The 12,136-nt window shown below is 39.5% G+C and overlaps 1 protein-coding gene across 4 annotated transcripts in view; it reads right to left on the bottom strand.

Moving 5' to 3' along the window:
* Positions 1 to 9,205: 9,205 nt before the first annotated feature.
* Positions 9,206 to 12,136, bottom strand: part of TNFAIP8 (TNF alpha induced protein 8) — a 123,845-nt gene continuing 120,914 nt past the window's right edge. For all 4 annotated transcript variants that reach the window (XM_012766104.3, XM_012766103.3, XM_020290205.2 and 1 more), the window contains one exon: positions 9,206 to 10,777. In XM_012766104.3, coding sequence (XP_012621558.1) covers positions 10,212 to 10,777 — 566 coding nt within the window. In that variant the 3' untranslated portion in view covers positions 9,206 to 10,211. The remainder of the gene's footprint in view (positions 10,778 to 12,136) is intronic.

The following is a 12,136-nucleotide window of genomic DNA, read 5'->3' as shown; positions in this document are numbered from 1 at the left end:
TCCTCTTGCCCGAGCCTTCTGAATAGCTGGGACTATAGGCGTGTGCCACGACACCCCGCTAATTTCTCTATTTTTTGTAGAGACGGGGTCTTGCTCTTGCTCAGGCTGGTCTCCAACTCCTGACCTCAAGCAATCCTCCCGCCTTAGCATCCAGGGTGTTAAGATTACAGACCAGTTCCTGGTTTTGATACTGCACTACACCTAAATGACAGGTCACCATTGGAGAAAGCTGGATGAAGGGTACACAGGACTCTTTGTACTAATTTTACAACTTTTTATGAGTCTATAATAATTTAAAAATTAAAAGTTTAAAGAAAAAAAGAGAAGAATCTTTGACCCTGTTCAGTGCGAATTCGTCTCATGCCTGTGTGCAAATGCTGCTCCGCTCAGGCAGGGCAGAAGCCCAGAACTCCTATAGTTGAGGGTTAGGCACTGCCTACTGAAAACAACGCTTACTTGGAAACGCAACTACAGCAAATGCTCACAAACGATAAGGGAAAGGAGCAACAAAACTGTGCTTGTTGGTTCACTATCCTGCTCCTTGGGCTTGTGAAGATTTGCGTAACGGGTACACGTCAACTCAGAACTTAAGTCTTTTTTTCCTAAAATTGGACTCTTTAAATATGTGTAGGGAGAGGTTCTTGGATATCATGAGAACTAAAGAGAGGAATTAAAGAAAGGTAAGTAATTTAGGGAAAATATCTGTTCCGAAGTTAGCATTGGAATAAGATCAAAAAGCTTAGTTTGTCTTCCATTCCAAACTCAGTTCTTGCTGACAGTAGCCAGGAAGTCAGCGCCGCTTACCAAGACAGCAGTTTTCCCTCTCCTCAAGCTAAAAGGAGCGGGGAGCCAATGTCCTGGCAGAGGGGTTGTTTCCTTTAGAGTCGGTGAGGGGAGTGTGGCAAAGGCTACTTTAAGGCAGATTAGAGAGGACATCTTTCTTGGCCTGCTAATAAAAGCCAAATTGATTCAGAACATAGGGCAGATTTTTTTTTAAGTGATCAGCCATAGTAATTTACATTATTATTCTTGGTTGAAATTACACATTCAGTCAAGACATAGATGGGAAAAAATTTTTTAACTGAAACTGCAAAAACATCATTTTGTAATCAGGAGAAATAAGAAATCCTTTCATAAGTTAGCAAGTATCAGGAAGTCTTGTAATTTGTTCCGAAAAGGACCTGGGATACCAACTCTCTGAATGTACCCTGATGAAAAGAAAAGACCCCCGTCCTGTCTGGTGTCACAAGGAAAGCCACGAGGGATGAGCCACAGTCAAGGCCTGACCCCACACTGGCCTTTGTCCGCAGGGCCGCCCTGCTGGGCTTGATCTCCAATCCGTTGCTAGCAAGAGGACAGACTGTTGTGTTCCTGTTTCTTCTTCCAGACTCGGGGACCCCAGGGCAGTGATAGCAACAGGCAAGCAGGCAGAACCACATGGCGAGCAGAACCCCCCGAGAGCTGGGTCAGTGGCATGACTGGCCACGAGCACGGCCAGATGAAAGGCCGTCCTCGCCGGGCCAGTTCAGCCATGTGCCTCTGTGTCCTGACCTGGGGGCTCAGGGGAGACACATACACTTCACTGAGCACCGGGATATGAAGCCAGAGTTTATCCAGCCTCACAAGTTGGGCTGCAATCGAAATCCTAGATAAATGATTTCATTAAAAAAGCTTCTTCCATGTTGCTATTACTCAGTCCCAAGAATTAAAATGTTAATGAAGATGTTAATGAAATGTTGATTGAAAGGTTACTTCTTAGTTTTCAGTTACATTCTTCCACTCAGCAGTTTGCAATGTGCATTTTGTCATGGGCTCATTTATAACCATTATTACTTTGAATGAAAAAAATGACCTGTAAACATTTTTCTTTTACCTGTGCACACATACACACACACAAGCACACCATTAATTTTGAAAAAGAAATCTGCCACTGCTTTAGGCTTATTGCTCTTAAAACATCAGTTCCAAACTCAAAAAACTGTTCAAAAATTGTTACATCAGAAAGCCAATGTGGGACTAACAAAGGCTTTGTTGGGCTTGTCTCATCCTGGGAAGCCCGATTTTGTCTTAAATTACTTGTGTTTTTTCCATGTCCCCACCAGTCAGTGAACTCTTTAGGTACAGGAACTAGATGTTATTGGGGAGGTGGGTCCGGAGCCTAGCCTGGCGTTGGGCACATAGTTGGTGTTCCATCATCATTTCTTGAATTACATATATTAAAACTTGTCAGGCATAGATAGGACTCACATGCTTATATGGACAAGAATGTAGTTATTAACTACATTCGAGTTAGTCCAACCCTACTTCACATATTTGTTTCCAGTTAGACAAAAAAAAAAAAAAAACCCAAAAAACTATTCCATGAAGAACTCTAGACCCCCTAAAGCACTTTGGTGTCTTTGCTGGAGCCCATTAGGGGAAAACAATGATGTGGTACCTAGTCTCCAAAAATGGCCTCAAAGATCCATGCATCCCAGAATCCATGCCATTATGTATTTCTTCCTGTACTAAATCTGGGTTGCACCTGTGTGCAATAAAGGGTTAACTCAGCAGGATTGGGTGTTCAAACCCTTCATATTCCAAAGAAAGGGCTGGCCCTTGGCTAGATCCTAGGAAATAATCTCCAAGCCTTTGGAATATCATGCTTTGATAAAGAAGGACTTTTTGTACATGGGGCTAAGAGCCATGACAGACAGTTTATGTTACCAATATGATTTCTGATAAACACCTATTTTTATGCACTGGGGCTGTGCCCCGTCCTGTATCAGTTTGACCCCTGGAGGGGCAGGAGACTGAGTAACTAAGGTCAGTTACGTGGGTGCTCCATACCTCAATAAAAACCCTGGATACCAAGCCTCAGGCAAGCTTCCCTGGTTGGCAATATTTTGTACCTGTTGTCACACATTATTGCTGAGAAACTTATGTGCTGTCTGTAAAATTCTATCGGCAGAGGACAACTGGAGACTTGTGCCTGGTCTCTCCTGGCCTCTGTCCTATGCACCTTTTCCCTTTTGCCGATTTTAATCTGTATCCTTTCATTATAATAAACCATAACTATGAGGATAAAAGCTTTTCTGAGTTCTGGGAGTCCTAGGGAATCGTGAAACTTGAAGGTGCTCTTGGGGACCCCAACACAGCCTGTGATTTGCTTTAACCAGTAGAATGAGACAGAAAGGATGCTGTGCCTGTTGTGGGCATAAGCCTTAAGAATGCCTGGAAAGTTCTGCTCTTGCATTTTGGGATGCCCTGACTAAGTAGTAAGTAGAGACCGTGGGGAGAGGGGAGGCCCAGTCATCCCAGGGTCCCTGTCAAGTCTTCAGAAGCCTCCAGTCTCAGCCACCACCTGACTGCAACCACAAGAGAGGTCCCAACAAAGAGAGCTGCCCACTTGAGCACCTCCAACCCACACATTGAAAACAGAAAACCAAATGGTTGTTGTTTTAAATCATTACATTTTGGAGTGGCTTATTATGCAGCAAAAGATAACTAAGACCAGCAGGAATAATCAAACAATTTAAGAGACCCAGAATTTAATTGGTTAAGAGATCATACATTAAGTTAACCGCCAGAAATCATTACTTTCAACAACTCAAATGAAAACAACTTTCCTGAATTGAAAACAAAAATCAATTTTTAAGGGGTCTGGGATTTGATAAAATTCTCTCAGTCTTCTGAAGTCTGTTGCTTAATTTATTTTAGGCTCTGGCTTATTTTTGTTGGTTCTTTGGAAATAGAGAAAGGCCACAGTAAACAATACCTCACACAGAATAGCTGTCAGGAGGCTTCAAAGCCCTCCTTGTTTTTGAAATTTCAACCTTAAAATGAGAATATGAGGTAGTTGATTTTATGCAAATTTTAGAAACAAGGTGAGATTGGCTCCCTGGCAGTCAAGGAGCTGGAAACTTGGGTTTCCTGACTGCTCCAGCGCATGCCCTCAGTGCCCTGCTGGATTTGACCTGGCCACCCTCCAGTGAGCCCTCAAAGGAAGACATGCCAAACTCCTGACACATGGTGTTTGAAAATACCATGGAATGTTTCCACTCATGGATTTCACTGTATGTTCTCCCCTGAATATTTTAGCAAGCTAAAAAGGTGATGCCTCAGTCATGAGAACACAAAGTCCATATGATTAGGGAACTTTTTATCTAATTATCAGCAAGTCCTTTTCTGGGAGATTAAACATATCTTCAACTTTATAGCATAAGTTTATTCTTTAGTGAAAACAAGTGGCCTTAGAAGATAGCAGCAAAAGATGCTGATGAGTCATTTAGAATCGGTAAGTGTAACTCCTGCTGGCTGATCAAAGTCCATTTCTAGGAAACTGGAACCTGGGCTTCTTATATAACATCAATCACCCCAGATAATGGTGACAATATAGATATTTATATGCTTTTGAGTTTTCACTTCCATGCCTTGTGTTTATACTTCACATCAGGCACTTTTAAATGACTCAATTAATCCATCTGTAAGCTTTTAAATGGAAAAAAAAAAAACCAAAGTAGAGAGCAGCACATTGTCTTAGATCATTTTCTGAGTCAAAATATACTTTTTAAATTCAAATAGTCATCGCTGTGTTAAGAACAAACCCCAAGTGCCTGATCAACCACTTTATTTTCATGAGGCAAAAATACTGCTAAGCAGCTGTTAAGAGGGAAGGCAGAGAATTTCCTCCTCCACTCATGAAGAAAGATAAAGAGGCTTTATCCATTGGCCCTCGAATCTTAAAAAGATCATGGAAATTTGGTGGACACAGAGCACAATTCTCTATCCTTGAAGATCATTTTCCAAAGCACAGATGTTTTTCTCTTACTCGTGCATGCTGGCTGGCTGGTCCTATCCTTTTTCAGTGCTCAGCAGACAGTGTTTTTGGAGTGGCTTGTCCCCTATAACTTGGGCTGATGTTCATTGCTAGGTGGAAAACATGTCTTGGGCTAGACAGAAATGAATCAATATTACACAAAAATGTTTCCATTTCTGGAATTTCCCTGAGATAAAAATGTCTTCCTGGCTCTGAGCATATGTAAGTGACCGCGGGGAAACTTAGTAAAAGAGAAAACGAATTCTCAATACTTTGTGATGATGGTCACATGGGACTGCAAGCACCGAAGGATTTTCCTGTTGTATCATTTTGGATACAGAGTTGACTCATTTTTCTGGTTAGTGCCTCAATGTTTTCATTAGCAGGTTTCTGTAAAGTCTTTATCTGAATCACAGAAAATAAAAATTATTTCCAAGCTAGGATAAAACTTCATCTGTCATAAATAGCACTGAGTCCTTAAAGCTTGCCATGAGCCTAACAAATTACATAGAAGCTTTATGCCCAGAAATGCAATATATCAAGTCAAATACTGCAGAGTTCCGCTAATTTAGGTAATACCTGTGTAAAAATACAAGATTGGCTAAAAATTTTAAATAATTCCTGTGAACATGCAAATTAAGTTCATTTACTGAACTATTTTAATTTCTAACAACTGAATAGCACATTTTAGTACAAATATTTCATCACATGGATAATAAACACACTCATCTTTACTTATTGTCTGTTTGTCAAGGTTGGTATGCGAAATTATAACTTAGCTCATATATTTTCATCAAGTATCTCAAGGATAAATTAAAATTGCCAGTAAAAATCCAACTGACTTGATATGTACAGACCACAAAAAGTGCTATTTTAAGCTTTTCAGAGGGGAGGACAGGAATTCATCAGAAAGTTTAAGCTTTGTGGGTTTTTTTCTTAAGTGTATTTACATGGTGGGAGAAAAAGAACGTTCCAGATAATTATGAATGAGACACTGTTATTAATACATAAGACAAAAAAGCATTATTTCTGTATGACTGAAGCTCCTAACACATGCTTTGCTTTTAAACTAATTTTAAGTTGCATATGAAAAGTCTAATAATCAGAAAAACACAAGGCTATTTTTTAACTTACTTGCTCAAATATTTTGAGCCTCAAATATTTTGAGCCTTCAAAATAATGTTGAAGTTTCCAGCTGATGCCATGCCTACCCTGGGGAACCCAACGGTGAACTTGCTCCTGTCTGGGTGAGTGCACACGGGGTGTCTCGTGCTACCCCCAAACTGCTGTGGGGGGGCACACTGCCCCTCAGGAGTCAGTGTTCAAAGTCATTGTTAATTGGTAACACCCTGAATTGAAGTTCCACAAGAGACAGAAATTTGAGCACAAGATATCCCAAATTCGGAGCCATATTGAAAACTTTGGAAAATATCTTTGTGTGAGATCATATCCAGATCTTTAGAGAACAGGTCAGACCTATAGCGGTTTAAATACTGTCTAAAATGTCACTACGTGAAAAACCATCTCAGAAGCATACTGCCCACTCTTTCCCCATTGATGTTTCCAGAATTGCCTTTAGCCATATCATCTTTAAATTAAAATAAGGTTTTATGGATATTCTGGCTGTGACACTTAATAGCTATGGGACCTCAAGAAAATTTCTTAATTTCTCTTGCCTTACTTTCCTCATCTATAAAATGGTGAAAGGGTGGAGGTTGTGGCAGGGATTAAATAAGTGAATGTGCCTGGCACATAATGACTACAGTACGAGTTGTCCACATTAGTATTGTCATTGACTCATGATATCCACTCATAATTTTTGCAGAGAAGCCATCAGCACAAAATCAATAAAATCAATTATAACACCATTCTTTTTTTCCCCAAAATGTAAAAAGACACCCATTTTATAAAAAGGTTCATAAGACTCCCAAATTACTATTAATATTAACTTGGCTCAGAATTATCTACTCTAATAAGCACATCCAAATTCTTCCTAGCTCCCCACACTCCCCACCACACTAAATTCACGCACAAGGGGAGTCCTGTTGCATTAGAAATGAACTTGCTAATAATTAGAATTTTCTAACCGATCCTTCTAAGGCATGCTTTTCAGCCACAAGACTCTGGAAGGAGATGGGTCTCCTCCAGAAGATGCTGGGAAATGGTAGTCAACAGGATTTCCTCCTTCTGTATCCTCCTCACTACCTTCCCTCTGTGAGAGATTAAGGGCCGTGTACCACCACACACCCCCTACCCTGCACCCCACCTCCTGCTCCCCACGCGTTTGATTGCCAGTCTGCAGGCACAACTCTACGATCCAAAACGTGCCCAGACAGATCAAAATCTCTCCCTCCCCAGGTCGACTCTCTGGCTGGTCCTTTCTATGGCTAGAGAGGAGTAAGGAACGCCCACCAATTGCCAAGGCCCTCCATTTTCCACACCTCTGCTGAGTGAGCTCTGGTACAGAACAGAATGAATGCATCAAGTCAGTAACTCACGCCTGATCACATGCCCAGCTTTCCCAAGGGAGGAAAACACACCTGGTGTGGGAAGACCACTGAAGGCCATTTATAAGCCACTTAGAAAGTTATGAAGCTAGAGGGGTCATTTCTGCAGTCACTGTGTTATTATTATAACATTTTAGAGTCACCTATTGGCTCTAGGAAGTGAGAATGGTACTTTTATTTCAAAATCTTAGCATCAGATTTAACATCAAACAGGAAGATACCCTTTGCCTTTGCTGCATGTCTTAGCCAAGCAAATGAGAGTCCCAGAGAAACTGATCACCTCCTCTAGGCTGCAATGGGTTAGAGTAGATCTCAATTTCCCGAATTTTTAGTTGTGGGACCCTTCCTGGTGCACTATTATTTTAATGTCAGTATTCTGGGAGGCAGGCAAATGTAAGGCAAGAGTGTACGATAAATCATAGATACAGAGACAATTCAAGTATTTAGTGTTGGTGGTTGGGTCTGTTATTAGGTTATTAAGTAAATAATGTCCGATTTCTGTAAGTACTAAGTTTGACCGTTGCCATCTCTGACATTTCATTTTGACACTTCTTTTTTATTATTTTATTGTGAAGGTACACATCCTCATTCTTTCAAGGGCAGTTTGGCTTGTGATTATCTTTCAATTTTTTTTAGAGCAATTTTTGTGAAACCATGCACCAGTCAAAAATTCGTGTTACTTTTGAATGTGAGTTAAATCATGGAACCAATGAAGCACAGACAGCTAGAGTATCAATGAAGTGTTTGGGAAGGATGTGGCTAATGAACACACAGTATGTCGATGGTTTGAGAAGTTCCGTTCTGGTTACCTTAATCTTGAAAACGAGCCACGTGGGTGACCTGAGACCAAGGTGGATAATGACGAGCTTGAAAGCTGTGGTGGAAGCGAATCTATTTCAATCTACCCGTGAATTAGCAGCAAGGTTGACATTACTCTTCCAACAATATTGGACCATTTGAAACAAATGGGCAAGGTAAAGAAACTGGGTAGATGGGTACCGCATGAATTAAACGAGCATCAGGAGAGAGGCCATCTTGAAGCTTGCCTTTCTTTGCTGTCACGACATAAAGGTGAACCCTTTCTACACCACATTGTTACGTGTGATGAAAATTGGATTCTTTTTGACAGTTGCAAGTGTTCAGCGCAATGGTTGGATAAAGAAGCGCCAAAACACAGTCCAAAATCCAATATGCATTAAAAATAGCTGTGTCTGTTTGGTGGTCCAGTGCTGGTATTATCCACTATAGCTTTATGAAACCTGGTCAACCAATTACAGCAGATGTCTACTGCAACCGATTGAAATGATGAGTGAGGATGCTTGTGATTAAGGAGCCAGGATTGGTCAATAGAGACAGGCCAATCCTCCTTCAAGACCACATGTTGCAAAAAACAACACTGCTTAAACCACAGAAGCTGGATTTGGAAACTCTCTGGCATCCCCCATATTCACCAGATCTTGCACCAACTGACTGCCACTTCCTCCAGGCTTTGGAGCACTTCTTGCAAGGAAAAATATTCAATTCTCAACAGGCAATGGAAAAAGCCTTTTCCGATTCCATTGCCACTCACTCTCCAGGCTTCTTCACTGCTGCCATAAACAAGCTACAGTTAAGATGGCAAAACTGCATCAACAGTTCAGGCACATACTTTGATTAATTGTACCGTTTCTAAACTAAACTAAAGTTTTGATTCGAAAATGGACATTTCATATTTAATGACCTAATATTTCCTAGATGGTTTAGTTGGCTAGCGTGTTCATTTCTTTTTTACAAAATAGGCAAATGCCTTCTTGAACATTCACACATAGAAAGGTATATAGAAATAACACACAAACTGTTTGGAATGCAAATATTTTTTGGTTTACTTATCAAACTAACAAATAACAAAAAACCTTACTAGTTAAATAAAAAAGTGACATTCTTTATTTATCAAACTTTCTTAAACATTGAAATGCACATGTTCTTTCACAATATCCTATCTTCCCTTTTGTCTGTCCCCCCAAATTATTTTTGATGGGTTCATCTCTAAAATGAAGACTGTTCTATATTTCTTATTGCTACTTACTTCTTACCATCCCAATATCAAGACCAATCTAGATGTTCTCTTTGTCTCTTACATGTGAAATGGATGTAAAAAAAAAAAAAAAACATGATTTCATCAGAACATTTTCAAGATAACATGAAAATTAAACCCTAAGCAAGCATTTCAAAGTCATTACATTTTTGGGAATTTAAGTATCACCATTGGTTCTTAAAAGCAGGATTTGATTCCAGAAGCATATTTTTATAATTGACATTATTCATAATATCTAATACAGTTCATTTCCACAGTATTGATTTCAGATAAGTAGTTTTCTGTTTTTCTGAGGGTTAAAGTGTACTGCCTCAGACTAAATTCTTGAATGTCAATGACACAATCTTTAACAGAACAATCAAGCAAGGGTAAACTTGAAAATGGAATTGTTTCAAAAAGGAGTAATAACAGCAAGAAAAAGCTCTTGGCTTTTCAAAAGAGGTAACATATACATAGGAAGGAATACAAGTGAATCAAAATACATAACTTTGTACATGTTAGAAATATCCAATGTGCTACCAACTGCCTAAAAAATGTCTTGAGGTCTGGAGCTATCCATGTTTTCCTTTGTATAACTATACATTTGCATTACCCAACCATACATCTTTCCCATGATCTGTTACCCATCAGGAAGCTTTTAGCCAGAACTTTTGGCAATATGCTTTTCTTCAAATAAAACAAGCTTCATAAAAGCACTATCAATAATGTCTGACAACTGAATTGGGCAATGTCTTCCTGTAATCTTTAGAAAATTCTTCTTGTTTTCCTTCATAAATCAGCAGTGCTCCGTCTTCAAATGAATTGTGATCAGTCACAACCTCAATTCCCACGCTCATATGTTCTCTTCATCCAACATTTTGTTGATACCATCACAAAGTTTTTGTAAATGAGGTTTAAAATTTCCAAAGGGATTATACAAGGCAGCCAAAAATTCGCAATTTGAAAAATGATCAAAGACATTATTAATCCGTCCATGTGACTTGGCGGTGAGGTGACGCTGAATGATTTGGTGGAGCATCTCTCTGCATTCGTTCAGCAGCCTGGATAACACATTCCGGTCAAAGGTGTAATCCACCTGGTGGAAACTGACCACGGTCATAGCAAGCTGGTGAACTTTCTTCTTAAATTTCTCCATCAGTGCTAGCTCGTCTTGATTAAACTGGTTATTCCTGTAAAGAATGGCCAGCTTGATGACCGTCTTGATGAGGTTCTTGATGATCTTCTCGGCCTCCTTCTTGTTCTGGGTGTACTCCCTGGTCACCCTGTAGAGCTCGTCCAGCACCTCACTGCTCGTGTCGTCTATTAAGGTGGTGGCGATGGATTTGGACACCATCTTACCCAAGATCTTCTTTTGTGCCTGAACAGCCAGGTTTTTGGAATTAAAGACATCTGTGGCCACTAAAAAAAGAACAAAAAAACGAGGGGGAAAAAGAATAAAAGAATCAGTAAATATCCGCAAGAGAAGCAAGTTAAAAAACAGGTATGAGAAATTTTCTTTTTTCCATTTTCCCACTAATTGTGGCTTGCCTCCCATCTACTAACATTAGTCTCTGTTCCGAAGAGAATTAAAAAACTTTTTCTGCATTTCTGAACATTGGGTTCTCATCTGTGGAATCAGCAGGTTGATGTGAATAATCTTTAGAGTCTCTGGCAGCTCAAATATTTTGTGCCTTTTGCTCTGTATACCTCTTTTAGAAGTTAAAGGTGGCAACTTTTTAAAAAGTAACTTTTATGATTATAAAAAATAGTATTATCTCATGAGGTAGTAAGTTTTTACGCAATATTTCCCTAGTTTAACTTTAAAAATATATGTTATAAAAATATAAAATCAACTCTACACCTCTCTGGGCAATAGCAACCAAAAGCCATTTAAAGAAACTCATTTAAATTCAAGAGAATAGCAAAGCCACAATACTGAATAAAATGGCAAATTCATGAAAGCAAATCAAAAGGAGAGCCCTGTTTTGTAATCCAGTTGCAAGAAGTCAAATTTCCCACGACAGTGGCCTGCACTCACCAGTTTGGCTGTCCTAACCACCTTGAATTTCAACTTCTAGAATCCAAGTGTTGGAAAGAAATACTTCTTGAAAAAACTCATTGTCACTTGCTACTTCTGATGAATGGCCAGTGTTCCCTTTAAATTTTTATACATTTTGAAGAAATAACTATACTTTATGAACTAACGAAATATGCTACATGAAAAAAGTACTTTGAGAAAGCTGATGCTTAGAGTTTACTTTTGGAATTGCAGTGACTTTTAATTGGACAGATGTTTAAGACACACATAATAGTTGTATGTATTAAATATTGAAGAGCCACCACATGTCATGCTCCCAAGCTTAGAGCTGGTCAGCAAAAATGCTCCATAAACGTTTATTCTCCAAACCAAATTCAGTTTTTTTCTACCATAATTTCCTCCCCCCTATGCATGTTGTAATCTGAAAGCTACTCCTCCATAACTGTGCTTTTCCTCTTTTCTCCTTCGGGCCTCAGAACTGCACTCTCTGGGTGTCCATTCCATCTTTGGGCCAGAGGTAGCAATCTCTCTGTGGATGCCAGTGTTTCAGCCTAGGCCTGGGTGTTGGAAAGCAGCCATTTGGTAATGAAATAAAAAAAGGCTTAAAAATACAGATATATAGGAATGAGTCAGGGGATCAATGATACAAAATTATTTCTAGTTTGAATTGCTTAAAATTATTAGGAAGCAAAAAGGCAGCTGCTCCCAAATCCAGACTGGGAGGACATAGAAGACTAACT

This window comes from Microcebus murinus, chromosome 11 (assembly GCF_040939455.1).
Source record: "Microcebus murinus isolate Inina chromosome 11, M.murinus_Inina_mat1.0, whole genome shotgun sequence".
NCBI classification, from domain to species: Eukaryota; Metazoa; Chordata; class Mammalia; order Primates; family Cheirogaleidae; genus Microcebus; species Microcebus murinus.
Note: the sequence above shows the minus strand (reverse complement) of the source record. Positions and strands in the feature narration are given on the sequence as shown.